This window comes from Colletotrichum paranaense (assembly GCF_030867605.1).
Source record: "Colletotrichum paranaense strain IMI 384185 chromosome Unknown Scaffold_4.1, whole genome shotgun sequence".
NCBI lineage: Eukaryota > Fungi > Ascomycota > Sordariomycetes > Glomerellales > Glomerellaceae > Colletotrichum > Colletotrichum paranaense.
This window is the reverse complement of record NW_026848962.1, coordinates 2,094,695-2,109,001: the sequence shown is the minus strand read 5'-3', so window position 1 is coordinate 2,109,001 and position 14,307 is coordinate 2,094,695. Positions and strand designations below refer to the sequence as shown.

The 14,307-nt window shown below is 52.2% G+C and overlaps 5 protein-coding genes across 5 annotated transcripts; 3 read left to right on the top strand and 2 right to left on the bottom strand.

Annotated features, from left to right (window-relative positions):
* Positions 1-118: 118 nt before the first annotated feature.
* On the top strand, positions 119-604 carry CPAR01_05702 (uncharacterized protein; the record flags this gene model as incomplete). Its single annotated transcript, XM_060489978.1, has 1 exon — positions 119-604. The coding sequence occupies one exon, from the start codon at positions 119-121 to the stop codon at positions 602-604; it is 486 nt and encodes a 161-aa protein (XP_060351444.1).
* A 1,660-nt stretch (positions 605-2,264) lies between these two features.
* CPAR01_05701 (cytochrome P450) lies at positions 2,265-3,993 on the top strand (the record flags this gene model as incomplete). The annotated part of the gene is made up of 3 exons (XM_060489977.1): positions 2,265-2,498; positions 2,553-2,940; positions 2,996-3,993. The coding sequence occupies 3 exons, from the start codon at positions 2,265-2,267 to the stop codon at positions 3,991-3,993; spliced, it is 1,620 nt and encodes a 539-aa protein (XP_060351443.1).
* A 531-nt stretch (positions 3,994-4,524) lies between these two features.
* Positions 4,525-5,312, bottom strand: CPAR01_05700 (uncharacterized protein; the record flags this gene model as incomplete). Its single annotated transcript, XM_060489976.1, has 4 exons — positions 4,525-4,684; positions 4,759-4,868; positions 4,957-5,119; positions 5,194-5,312. The coding sequence occupies 4 exons, from the start codon at positions 5,310-5,312 to the stop codon at positions 4,525-4,527; spliced, it is 552 nt and encodes a 183-aa protein (XP_060351442.1).
* Positions 5,313-6,184: 872 nt separating this feature from the next.
* Positions 6,185-6,956, top strand: CPAR01_05699 (uncharacterized protein; the record flags this gene model as incomplete). Its single annotated transcript, XM_060489975.1, has 3 exons — positions 6,185-6,540; positions 6,638-6,768; positions 6,838-6,956. 3 exons carry the CDS (start codon positions 6,185-6,187, stop codon positions 6,954-6,956), a joined length of 606 nt encoding a protein of 201 aa, XP_060351441.1.
* Positions 6,957-7,292: 336 nt separating this feature from the next.
* CPAR01_05698 (calcium-translocating P-type ATPase) lies at positions 7,293-10,831 on the bottom strand (the record flags this gene model as incomplete). The annotated part of the gene is made up of 2 exons (XM_060489974.1): positions 7,293-8,156; positions 8,213-10,831. The coding sequence occupies 2 exons, from the start codon at positions 10,829-10,831 to the stop codon at positions 7,293-7,295; spliced, it is 3,483 nt and encodes a 1,160-aa protein (XP_060351440.1).
* Between the last annotated feature and the right edge of the window lie 3,476 nt (positions 10,832-14,307).

Sequence of the window (14,307 nt, the reverse complement as noted above, 5' to 3'; positions counted from 1 at the left end):
CCGACGACGCCGCGATCACTCCATCCTTGCACCCTTACGGATATTTATACTCAACACATAGCACCGAAGCGCGCGCCTTTTGCGCGGAAGCCCTAGGATGTACAACCCAAACGTCAGAATGATTAGTCCCGATCATTCCCTCACATTTAGCAACTTGGCGTCAAAGAGCTTCGAGCTCACGCAGCACAATGTACCGACATCCCCCGATGTCCGGATGATTCAGGACATCAGTCAGGCGACTCTGACGCCTAGAGATGGGGAATCAGTCATGTCGTGGACAAAGGGGTGCTACTTTGGGAAGAGCGGGTTCGACGACGTGATGCTCTGCTGGCAAGAGCTGGAAGCCTTGACGTCTTTTTGTATCAGCATTGAGTCTCCCGAGCGCGGCTTCTTCAAGCCTATTCGGTCCCATTGGAAAGTGAAGTACAACGACGGCACGACAATCAAGGACTGGTTCTTTCCTTCGGACGACCCGTCAGATCCGTACACGTTTCCGAGCTCAATGGATGTTGACATTTCGGTTACGAGCCATTCGGTGAAGGATCAGCTAGAGCTCAAGATTACCATCAAGGATAAGACACCAAATGCTGAGCTTAAGTCATAAAAATTGTAAGCAAAGGCACTACCTACTATGAACCAAAAGCTAGCGCTTACCATCACCAATCCAGTATGTCGACGAACCACAGCACGTCAATACTTTGTAGACATCCATACGGTTTTGCGGGACACAACAGTTCAGATAGCAGTTAAGATGAGATAGGATATCCAAGATGGAAAGAGATGGAATGATTCAATACCGGCGTTGTTTTCAAAAGCATTTTTGGGAGGCGACTTTATTTAGATTCAATACTTCCTCCTTAAGATTCAGTTATTCGATCAATGTCTTGAAATACTTTCGTAAACTTCGTGCTGTGGGAACATTTGTTATATCTCTCACGTCTTGAAGTTTCACCTTTTATTCCCAAACCTCCATGGCGTGTGAGTGCTTTCCACCCGAGTTTCGTTGGGCTAGCAATAACCTGCTGATGATCTTGACGTACAACAGACTCTTCTGTGAGGATTCACAGGAGATCTAAGCTGAGATTTGATGGTTGTAGTCTACGCAGTCTTGCGAGACTCGAGCCGCTTGAATGACGACTATCACTCCCAAAATGAACGATGACGTCCCGTTTCCCGGTTGTCAACGTATCTGCGAGATTGCTTCAATCGAATATAGAAGAATTAATAAGTTCCATGCAACGGTGTTCTATCGTACTGATACTCACCTCACTCATAAGCCTCACTCCCCTACACGGTTGCCTTCAAACCCAGGCTATTTTGAATCGTGGTTGGACTACAGCCAACACCTCTTGAACTGAGCGATCGATGACCAAAGCAGGTAAGATTTCTCTCTCAGACCCGTTGGGTACTGTTAAGTCTTTTGGAGAAGGTGAATGAGTCACAGTGCAGTAGCCATTGCCTACTTGAGCTCTTCTTATTCAATCGCCAACAGCGTTGAATCGCAGACACGACACAAGAGTCGTAATGTACTTCCCCGCAATTCCATTTTTGCGAAGATGGGATTCTGTGAGCTGACATCGCGCTAAAGATCAGGGTCTCAGCAGGCTCTGCTGGGCCTGCTGGGGTAAGATAGTACGGATATTGACTCGAATGTGTAAAGAGAAGTGGCATTTGCTGTCCTTATCCAGAAAATGACAATGGCGACAGAGTAGGTCATAAATGTGTTTAATACAAATATGTATTCTATTAGTGTTCTAAGAGCTTAGGATCAACCAACTTTATTTCATCGTTACCAAGGATCCGGCCAGTTGGAGCCATTGGAGTCATGATTGTTTGTGCATGTATTGACACAAAATGACAAAAAGAGGCTCATATTGCCCATCAGACATACAGAGTCATATTAGCAGAGTGCAAACGATACTTGATTACTCCCACGGGATCCGAGACAGCCCTATGAAGCCCAGCTTGCCCAGGCATCCAAATTACCGCCATTGACTACGTGGAAACGGGCGCGCTAAGAGGACCATCATCCCTGTTTGGCTTCCCTGTGAGGCCCACCCGCCTCCAACTCCACGGCTCAAAGCTCCAACCAGCGTGTTTTACTCTAGCTAGCCAGCAGATGGGATGGAATCTGTCAGCATTTAGGGACCCCTTTAAAGCTCGAATGTTTCGCCCAGATTTCCGGCAACATGTGGTGAACTACATCCCGCATCTCTCTCGCTCAATCACCACGACAGCGTAATTGTCTGTCTTTGCGAAACAAGATGGCGCCCATATCGCAGCTTCTCCCACCAGTTGCCAGCTTGTCCGGTGTCGGCTTGCTTGCGCTGGGGTCAGTGGCACTGCTGTATATCATCAGCCGACTATTTCTCAGCATCCCTTACCCCAAGGGCATCCCGCTCATTGGCGAGCCTGATGGTGCCACACGATTCAGCATCCGCACGTATTTGCGGTTCTATACCGATTGCCAGGGTCTGTTCCGTGAGGCCTACGATGAAGTACATCCTGTCTTGATCTTCGCATCCCCTCCCGTTCGCTAACCTTAGACCTAGTATACCAAGAAGGGAAAGCCGGTAATCATTCCAGGCATCGGTTTCCGCCATGAGGTCATTATGCCCACGAGCTCGATGCGATGGGTTCAGACACAGCCGGAAAGCCAGCTCGATCCCAGCACCGCTTTTGCAGAGGTTGATCAGGTTCATTGGGCTCTTGGCCACGACCGATATGTGGTGGATGCGTGGCAAGGCCACCTGGTCAAGACCGAGATGAATGCGATCCTGGAGAATATTTGCGCCGCCATGAACGAGGAACTCGGTACTGCCTTTGACAAGTGGTTCGGGACCAATCCGGAGTGGAAGGAAATCGACCTATTTGAGTCGTTGAAAATGGTCGTTGCGCAGGCTGCGAGCCGCTTCACCATCGGCCCAGGCCTGGGTCTTTGTAGGTACCCTCCAGATAGATGGCTGCACAGAGACATCAAGCTGACGGAAAGTAGGTCGTAATGAAGACTACCTCAATCTCAATTTCGATATTATCAACCAGCTCATTATGAACGCCGGCGCTTCCGGAGCCAGCCCTCGGGTTCTTCGACCTGTTGTAGGTAGGGCTGTCAACTTTACGATACATGGCAAGATCAACAGACTCAGGAAGATGTTCGAGCCGCTTTGGAAGGAGCGTCTCGAGACTTTGAAGTACGCTCGCGATGACCCAGACCACATTGAGCCTCAAGATCACCTGCAGATGATGGCCCGTTACGCCAAGGACCACCGCCAAGAAGAGTTCAACGATTTGGACATGATGACGCGCCGTCTGATCGCAGCCAACTTCGGATCCATGCATCAGACCAGTATCCAAGCCACCAATATGCTTCTCAACATTTTGGGATCAGACACGGAGTTCAACACCATCACGATCCTCAGGGACGAGGTTGATCGTGTACTGTACGCCGATGGAGACAGCAACTGGACAAAAGCCAAAGTGAGCAAGATGCTCAAAGCCGACAGCGTCGCCCGAGAGACCCTGCGCCTGAATTCCTTTGGCGGACGTGCCGTCTTCCGAAAAGTCTTGGTCGACGGCTTCAAGACCCCCGACGGGTATCACCTCCCCAAGGGGACCCTCATCTCCTTCCTCGGACAACCCGCTCAGACGGATGGCGAGGTGCTTGAAGACCCGCTGAAGTATGATCCCTTCCGCTTCTCCCGTATGCGTGAGGATGCAGCCGCAAAGGACGAGAAGGCGCCCCCGGTCACCTTTGTCACCACGAGCCCCGAATATCTGCCTTTTGGGCACGGGAAGCACGCATGCCCCGGTCGATTCCTGATTGACTTTGAGTTGAAGATGATCATCGCCTACGTTCTGGGTCACTATGACGTGGAGTTCCCTCGTGAATACAATGGCAAGCGTCCGGAGAACTACTGGCTCACAGAGGCATTGTTTCCACCAAATGGCGTGAAGCTTCGAATCAGGAGGAAAACGGAAACCAAGGGACATTGAAGCAGCCTGTTGCTCGAGACATAGAAGCCTAAGATGCGGGAATAAAATTATTTTGAGTTAAATGATGTGAAGCCGGTGGGATAGTTTGGGAAGTCGAAGAAGCACATGGGATTCATGGTCATACACAACAACCGACCGATCCGGGAGACTTCTTAATACTTGCAGCGAGTCTTAATTAGTTAATTCTTCCCGCGCCATTGCATTGGCACATAAGAACTTTAAAGTCGTCTTGTAGCAAGTCTGTGGGGCCTAAATAGGATCTGACCAGACGTGAAGGCCGAGTCTATGCCCTTTAGATCTTGCATCATACTCAGCCATTCTAAGAATCCGGGAGTTCTAAATGAGACCGGGTACAGTCCAGCATAGAGGGACTCTGTGCATTCGTGGACCCGGAAACATCGTTTCGCCAATGTCAACATGCAATTCACAAATCATTACCCCAGGCGGCTTATAGCGTAGTCTACTTCATTCAAATATCCACATGCCACAACGCTATGCTATTGAGCTACAAAACGAGGAAAGTTCCCATGATCACGCCTTCAAGCTATCGCAAGGGATGTTGGAAGGCACCCCGGTCGGGTTGACGAAGTAGTCATGGTACCAGTACACCTGGTGCTCGGGCTTTGTAGACAAATTCGGCGCCGCGTCAACGCCTTCTGTAGTCTTGAGCACAGTGTACTGCGTCTTGTAGCTAAAAGTCAAGTCCGGTCAGAAAAATACTTTCTCACTCATACTACTTCAAGTCGAGCCTCATGCTTGACTTACTAAATTTGCGAGCAGTTGCCCGCCTTGAAGTTATTCTCAATTCGTCCATGAGCCTCGTAGACAGTCGCTGTCGCATTGTTGTCTGCGATGAACGTCGTATTGGGGAAGTGCTGTCCCATGTTGTTAGCCAAACAGACAATTCAAACACATTGCATGCACGAAGGTTATATGCATGAAGAATGGGAGGTGTTCTCATACGGTAAGTGACATGCTGCCATCGGTGGGCAAGAATCGCTGCTTGCACTTGGTGATGGCATCTGCACCGACGCAGTGGATGCTCAGCGTCGTCTGCATGCCGTCCGCGGTGAAGAAGTCGGTGTACGCCGTCGTGGCGGTGGGATCTTCTGCGGGGGTGACGAGACTACACATCACAGACGTCAGTATCCATTCATCAAGAGAGGAGTCTTCCTTTTGGGAGATTGTTGAACAACTTACGCCTTGAGGAAGGCCTTGAACTCGGGTTGCACACCAGGCTGCGGGTCGTAGTCTGTGAAGTCAATCGCCGCGACGAAGCGCGCGGCGAGGAGGGCGGGGAGAGCAAAGGTGAGCTGCATCTTAGAATTTAGAAGTGCAAACAATCAGGGCACAAAAAAAGAGGGGCTTCTATGAACGCGCTTGAAACGAATGGGTAGTGCTTGAGGCTGCTTGAGAGAGAATGAGGCTCTCGTGAGATGGGGCCGGTGGGATTTTATAGAAACATGAAATGCGTCTCGATAGCCTGTGTACACCGACGGGTTGAGGTGGGTAACTTAGTCAACGCAGGGCTGTGTCTACTATCGGCGTTTCGTACAAAAGATACTAATGCGACAGAACGAACTGTATAATCATGATAGCATAAGCGCCCAGGCCCCTATGTACTTACTACGGCGAAAGCGAGAGGCTCTTTGAGTGGGCAATATGCTCAACACTGCACTTTTTGCGGCCGGGTCGCCCCTTATTTCGGCCCAAGTTGACCGGTCCGTCCTAAACCTTAATAGACGACCATCTGGCGATTAAGCGGGTACAAGAAGCAGAAATCGCCAAAAGTACCAACGGTACCAGCGGAAATCGTCCCCAGATATACGGGAAAAGGCTGGGCCCGAGCTGGGGTGCACCCTGCCGGACATGGGATGAAGGTTTCCCAGGGCCTCCCGTTCCCGCAGAACGCCGCGCCGCCCGCCCCTTTTCTTTTCCTCGGAGCACCCGGCTGGACCGGTGCTGCCGACGGGGGAGAGCTGACCGCCTGAGATACCCCCATTTCAGGAGGGGCTCTGGATCGGACTTGGTATGATGGAAGGCGAGGTCTTTAAAGAGCTGAGTGAATGTCCTGAGAGTGACGACAGGCTTCAGCATCCGTTGACTCCTCGAGAACCCCACAACTCTTGAACTTCGTGTTCTTTCAACAAGCCCAGTCTTTACCGCGAAAGCAAATAACGTATTACCAAACATGAAGCCCTCAACTCTCCTCCCGCTAGCCGCAACCCTCGTCGCCGCAGTCGACATGGCGCCCTACAAACCCTCCGCCGGCGTCGACGTCGCCTTCGCCGACTTCGTTTCTGAATACTACCGCACATCAGAAGACAAAGCCGCCACCACGACCTTCACCAACTTCTGGCCCGCCGACGGCAAGATGATCCTCGCGGGACGGACGTTTGAGGGCGCGACGGCCATGCTGGGCGTCAAACAGTCGCTGCTCCCGCCGAACGGGAACAAGTCGTGGTGGCATCTGATCCGCGGGGCGACGGTGGGCGGGGAGACGGAGACGGATAAGACGTTCGTGGCGGAGATTGTGGTGCAGACTACGTATGTTGGGGGGAACTGTTCTCAGGCTTAGTAAGTTCAATTGCCCAATCCTGCATGCTCAAATTTGGGATGATGGTACTGACGATGTCTTTGTTAGCGGGAGCGCGGCGTTTACGGTTCTGAAGGACGCCCAGGGTGCGCCAAGACTAGAGCCGCATTCGGAGAGTTTGAGTGTGTATAACCTCACAGTCTCGACGACGGATTCGCCCACAAATATTCCGTGCAGCAGTTCGTAGTGAGCGGGCAACCATGATACAAGTAGCATTAGCTAGAAAGGATTAGATTTACAATCAGTAGTCAAAAAGTACTGGAATATGATCATTGTGGAAAAAGCTCTGTTCAGTTCATCGTACTGGATACTGTCCCGTATCTCGAAGCAACGAACATATTCTATCGTATCATATCGTAACCAATAATGCAAGTATCGCTCTCTAATGCCGTAATGACAGGTTTTGCCCTCCGTCTCAGTGTGCCGAACCATTCCACACGTGAATTTTGGTGCCCCGAGCCCCAATAACGCCCCGTGAAACAAGACTAGATTGGTCTTTGGTGTGTGTTGTAATAACCACCGCCAGTGTTATAAATATGTGCGCAAAACATAATCCGGTCGTAGAATCGTGCCAAGGAAATAGAAACAAGAACAAAAGGCCGCACTAAATGGTATCGTAGCTAGTAACATGTAACAGAGGAATGGAAGTATATGCCAAAATAAAGAGTCTGTGAAGAAGCGGATCATCAAAGACAGTGGCTGATCACTGAGCCTTCTCAACATCTCTGGTGTTTGTGTTCTCCTCCTGGGTGGAGATGACAATCTCGGGCGCAGCGACCTTGGCGTCATCAGAGCCTGAAGAAACACCAGCGTCCTCGGATACGGCGTCAGCCTCGGTAGTCTTCTTGCGACGGAAAGCGGCACCGATTGTGGTGAAGAACCTGCCGAGGGCGCGATAGACGATAACAACGGGTCTGCCGACCGTCTTTGCAATCTTCTCGAACCAGGGATCGGGGAAGAGACGGATGAGGACGGCCATTGGGAGAGAGACGGATGCGAGAACGATGGAGACGGCCCAGTGCTCGCCGCTGATACCGCCTGGTGTGATGCGGAAGGCCTTGCCACCGACAAAGATGATAGCAACCTGGGCGCCAACCATGATGCAGTTGATGATGATGAAGAAGTAGTTGCGGTGCACGCCTTCAAAAATATTGAACTTGTTGTCCAGGCGACGGTTGTTGAACTCGTTGAAGATTTGCATCCACACAAAGGTGTTGAAGATCATGGAGTCGAGCTCCAGCTGCTGGTCTTCGTTGTTGGCGTCGTAGCCAAAGATGGCGTTACCAGCGAAGTGGAGAATTAGGGTAGCGGTCAACTGGAAGATTGCCTGACCGATGATCATCTTCCACATGTTGATGGTGATGAGGGGCGCCTTCTTGCCTTGCGGCAGGCGGTCGAGGATCTTCTCGGTCGGGGGGTCCGTGGCGAGCGCAAGGGCGGCGAAGGTGTCCATGATGAGGTTGACCCACAAAAGCTGGACGGCGGTGAGGACGGATTCCATGTCGGGATCGGAGACGGCGGTGATGAAGGCGAGGAGAACAGCAGTGATGTTGACCGTGATTTGGAACTGGGCACAATTATGTTAGCTTCAATCGGTAGGAAAAGGCTTGTGTATCTGCATACCTGAAGGAACTTCTGCACGGCGTCGTTCACTGCTCTTCCCCACTTCAGGGCCGTAACAATCGAGGTGAAGTTGTCATCCATCAAGACGATAGAAGACGCCTCCTTGGCGACCTCGGTACCGGAAATACCCATGGAGAAACCGACATCAGCTGCCTTGAGCGCAGGCGCATCATTAGTACCATCGCCAGTGACGGCAACGGTTTCACCAAGAGCCTTGAGTCGGGTGACCAAGACGCGCTTGTCTTCTGGCGAGGAGCGGGCAAGAACTTGCAGGCGGGGCAGCATCTCGTTCATCTGCTCGACAGAAAGCTTCCTGAAGACGGGACCCTCCATGATGAGACCACCTTCGGTGAAGATGCCGCACTCGGTGGCAATAGCCTGGGCAGTGACAGCATTGTCACCAGTAACCATGCGAACGACAACACCAGCATGCTTAGCCTTGCGAACAGCTTCGGGAACACCAGGACGGACGGGGTCCTGGATACCAACGACACCGGCAAAGATGAGGTCGTGGAGGACATCTCCGAGATCAACGTGTCCTTCGATGGTGGCGTTGACACCGTGAGGGGGCCATTGGGGAAAGTCTTGGTAGATGAGAGCGATGGTGCGGAGAGACTGCTTGGCGTAGGCGTCAATCGTCGCCTCGAGGTTGAGGCGGTCACACTGCTCCAGAGTCGAGATGGAGAGATCGTTGACGTTGACCTGTTGGCTGCAGTACCCGAGGAGAATCTCGGAAGCACCCTTGACTACAAGGCGGTACCCCTCGTTGTCGGATAGCTTGATGACGGCAGCCATGCACTTCTTGCTGGAGTCGAATGGCATCATTTGCGCAACTTCCTCGTTGGCACGAGTCTCGGCCAGTCCCTGCATGCCAAGGTGGTCCTTGGCGAACTGGAGAAGGGCGGTCTCGGTCTTGGAACCAATGAATGTAGCTTGGCCTTCCTCCTCACCCTCGAAAGCGGTTGAGTTGATGGCGACAGACTGGACGATGAGCTTCTTCGTAGCTGTAGGAAGTGATTGAGCAAATTCAACGGCGCCGATTGTCTTCTCGCCCTCAACCGACTTGGAGAAGCTGGCAGATCCGAAAGTGCCGGCAACAACAGTCATCTTGTTCGTGGTCAGAGTACCAGTCTTGTCGGAGCAAATCGTTGTGGCGTTGCCCATCGTCTCGCATGCCCTAAGGATACGGACCAGGTTGTTCTCCTTCAATAGACGGGTGGTAGCAAATGCCAAAGCCAAAGTTACAGCCAGAGGTAGTCCTTCTGGGACGGCAACGACGATGATAGTGATGGCGACGATCAAGATATCCATGAAAGTGGAAGCTTTCTCGGCGCCAGAGCTGTTGTTGGAGCCCAGGCCAGCCAGGAAGCGGATCAGGAGGACGACGAAAAGGAGAAGGGCAGCACTGCTACCAAGCTTGGCGATAGCCATGGCCAGGCCCTCGAGCTTCTTCTGCAAAGGCGTTGCCTCCATCTCGGTGCGTACCGACATCATAATCTTTCCAAAGCTAGAGTTGGTACCGACGGAGGTGCAGACAAACGTGCCAACACCCTCGAGAACCTTTGCGCCAGAGATGATAAAGGGGTCGAGGTCCTTGGTAGCGTTTCCAGATTGCAGGGCGTTGTAGACGGCATCACCGCCCGTCTTCTTGAGAGCGTCGGACTCGCCTGTCGCCGAGGACTCGTCGCACTTCAAATCATGGCCGCTGATGAAAATACCGTCCACAGGGACGAGATCACCGGGTTCGAGATGGATAACATCGCCAACCAAAATCTCCGCGACGTTCAACATGTACGATTTGCCGGATCGGATAACCTTGACCTCTCGGTCTTCCTTTTTGGCGTTGAGCTTGACAAAGGCTCGTTCCTTCTGCCAGTCATTCAAAGATCCAACCAAGGTGACGATAAGAATAGCAGCGATGATAGCTACTCCCTCAACCCAGTCAACCGGCTGACCTGCCTCAGGGTCGTGCTCAGCACCAAAAGTTTCGTAAAGGCCAAGCGCAAGCGAAATAGCGGCGGCGACTGTAAGCAAAATGATAACTTTGTCGTTGTATGCACCCCACATGAGTTTCCACAAGGGTGTCGCCTTCTTGGCGGGCAGGACATTCTTGCCGTAAACTCGGGTTCGGTCAGTGAAACCATTGGCATCAGCGTGGTGTGTTGTGGCTGGTGGCTGTGCACCGAATGTGGCGAAGGAGGGCTCCTGATGGCCGGTGGCCTCCTGGAAGCTTACTCTGCCCCCAACGCCCACCTCATCTTGGGATAAACCGGCTTTGACATCTGTCTGTAATCCTTTTTCGATACCGCGCAGGCCGCCGAGCGCGAAAAACGCGGCCAAAGATTTCGGGTTGAGAAGTTTGTTGAGGTGCCCAGGGCTAAAAGCAAAAGGATTGTTCTCAACGACAAACTCGCCTTCCGTGCCGGGATCGGGGTGAAGAGCTGTATCCGGATCTTCCGTTAAAGCGGTTGAATGCATACTTGTTGCAGCGCTGATTGCCGGGGTGAGAAACGGATTTGAGTGCGTCGATATAGGTGACGGTGTTATCGCGTCGTCGTTGTCATTCCCGCGAGAATTGCGGGTGTCGACGCGCAACTGGGGTGGTGCGAGAGACGCCATTAGCACCGATGCAGAGTAGTCTTGAGTTGATGCTATGACTTTCTCATGGACGAGGTGAAAATGAAGTTGAGGAAAGAGTTCTAGGGAGAGAGAAAAGAGAAATTGGTTGCAACAATAATGATGCTAGGTAGCAGGAGTTGGTGTAACCTCCGGCGAGTTGAAGAGTATTAAGAAGGCAGAAGGGCAACACACGAGCTGCACAACAAGGCTGTGTAGGAGGCAACTTGCGTACGGAGGTGTCTTCGCGTTCCTTCCAGGTAGTGAGAGCCTCAAAGGCGTACCAAGAATTCCAAAACGCTGAGCGTGAAGACTTCCGTGAGCCTTGGCGTAACTGCGCCCTTAGCCCCGTCGAAGAAAGTTTCCGTTTCTTAAGTGTACACCGACGCCGTCAAGTCAGCCTGCGTGCCTGCTGAATGGTGACAGCAGAAGAGGGCAGTGCAGAGAGGAGGGGTTCGATTCCGGGCGAGAGGCGATAGTCTACTTTCCGTCGGATGGCGTGTGGAGTTGAAGAGGATAGTGCGGGATAATCAACCTTGAGTAGCCGTCATGTTTGAGATGACCTTGAGAAGTCCTCACACAAGACGAGACTGATGATGAGGAAGAAGAGTTTTCAAGAGCGTTAGAGGTATAGGCTGATGTTGTCTGGAATCTTGGACCGGCGAGACTTGAGAGTGGCAGTGCAGAACGAGCGTTCACAACGACATGCCCTTCTTGGCAAGTCAAGAGGGTATGAAGTCAACCGAGACCCCACAGAGACAGGATGGATTGGCCAGAGAGAAGCCAAATGATACATGCATCAGAGGAGGGGAGAAAAAAAAGCGCGCTTGCTTCTGGACTATCACAGCAGGAAGCATATGTTGGTCTTGGCGGTCAAGTAACAGAACAAAAAGTCTTGCACGACGTGATCAAGAGGGGAAGGAGCCAAAAGAGAGGAGCCAGGAGAGGAGCTCCGATGGAGAGATAGAATGATGTGCCGGGGGGAGAGGCTCTCATCTTGGGTGAGATTAGCAAGACTAGCTGGTGCAAAGGTGAGCCAAAGGATGAGAAGGAGGTAACCGCCCAAGGTCTGGGCATTGAGGCTGTGCAAGAGGGAAAAGTGCAAAAGGACCCAATGAGGGAATTAAATTGGAGCATCAAGAAGCGAGCTCTATTCAGTGGAAGAACGGCTTGAGTCGGGGCCATCCTAGAACCGCTGTGCAACAACGAGATGGGAAACCAAGCCAGGGGGAAGAATGGAGACTGACAGCGTGTAAATGGGATCTTGGCAACATTGGCCATGCCAATGTTTGAACCTTGGCGTTTTGTTGATGCAAGTGCCGGGACCTTATCGCGTTTGATTCCGAATTCGTTTTCAATCTGACTGGACTTCTCCAGACGAAACCGAGGTTTGCAAGTACCGCCGTGAGCGTCTGTCGATATGGACATATACGGATATTGCGCCCGAGACTTGAGTGGCGTGCCCATCCTTCGGGTTGCAACAGGTGCGGTGCAGTATCGTGCCATGCGGCCGCCCGGCGGGGGGTGGCCACCATTAGATAGACGCCGTGGGCATCCGTGCTGTTCCCGTGTCCGATCGGTGGCCGGCCGTAATCCAGATGGCGTATCGCTCTCAACCTCTTGATACTGCCAAGGGAATGAGACGCACGCAAGAGTTTGTGGAACGAACGCAATCGAGTGCCCGTCCTTTGAAGCCCGGTAGATCCGCTTCTCTCCCGCGCTAGCGAAGAGAGCCACCAAACTGCTGTGGTAAAATGGCGATGGCTTCATCGACCAGCATTACTCGAGCAGTGACCGACCCATGCAGGGCCGAATATACACGGCGGCGGCGAATGACCACTCGGTGTCAGCGGGAAACAGTTTCCCATGGAGGATGGCCGGAGAGGTTTCGGACTGGCAAAGTTTGATGACGGAATGGGTGCATGGATCGGGACATTGTCCGTTCATGGTCTCAGTCATATCCGGCTTCTGTGCCACTGCCCCGTACGCTGTACTTGGGAATCGATACCTTGGGGGCTGCCAGTAGCCACAAGGAGATGTTGAGAACGAGATCCATCAATATCATCCCGCGGTGGAGTTGTTGGCTCAAGTCTGGGCGGCCGGGTCAGCATTTCGAGGTGGAGCTTGGAGGCATTGCGGGAGAATTGAGACGTGAAGCTCGAGACGAATCAGTCGACGGGCAGCAACAATGAGCTAGCGATGATAAGCTCTTGGCTGAATCCATGCGGAGTGGTGATGTAAAGAATGAACATGGGGAAGGTTTAGGAGAGGACCGGAGCAACAGTGTGGAGAAGAGGAACGGGAGGAAATTGATTGAGGAAAACAAAGTTTGTGAGATGAGAAAAAGGAGGAGTCACGGCACGGAGTGAACAAAAAAAATGTGTAGACAATGTCGAAAAGACAAAAAGAGGAGCCAAGAAATGAGAAAAAAAAAAACAAAAAAAGGGCGGTCGCGATGCACAGTCACAGTCGAATCAAGCTCGGAGTGGAGTCCCCGGGGGTCGTGGGGGACCGCGCTAGTCAGCGCCAAGAGTGGCTGTGGCAGGCACGCTCCAAGGGTTCCATTGGTTCGCTTAGCTCAAGCCGAAGGAGGTGGTCCACATTGGTCCATATCAGGTAAGCAGCTGCAGGCAAGGATGGCACGCACCTGCCTTCCCGTGCAGCTGGTGGCAACTGCTCTTGCTCGCTCTTTCCTTTATGGATTTTCAAAGTTCTGGAACATCTCCGGGAATCCGCTGGGCTGGTTGACCAATGAACTCACAACATGTTCGATACATCCCGCTATATGTCCATGGAAGTCTCCAGGTCTCCACCGTCTGATCCAACTTGTCATTCTGCAACCTGCATCGATGCACACCACATGGCTGGCACCACATCACAGCAGAGCAACCTGGAAGCTTCAATTTCCATCCTGGTCTCATACACAACCTCTCAAGTCCAAGAGCGTTTGGCCCAGTCCAAAACTCTTGGCCAGCATTACACCAATGGCCCCAGCGCTCAACGAACGCCTTGACTCGAGCATTTTCCCGAACTAAAATCATCTAGCGCCACCTCGAGCGCTTTCCCTTTCTGTCTAACGTATGGTGTGTCTCTCAGCATCCCGATATCTGCAATTTTTCAAGCATCAACTACCGTGGTTGCGGAAGAATGTCAAGTTCACCATCCCGGTCGCTGCATACCTAACGCGGGGAACGCGGGGAAGCTTGTCGTCTAGCCAGAGAATCTTGGCCATGATCCCCTGAACAATACGGTCTAGCTTCGACTCAATTGCATCCGACTTGTCCACCTGATCTCGAAAGGGTGTATCGCTTGAAGCATCCAGGTCAGGAAACCATCTATCATCAGCATGGGGTTTTCCGCCAGTCTACAGTGCTGTTCAGTGAGATGAACTAGCGTCGCGTTGATCTGTCAAGTCCTACAACGTAACGATGCCATGCAGGCAAACATGCTGCCATGTCGTATCTCATCCATAAAGGAGA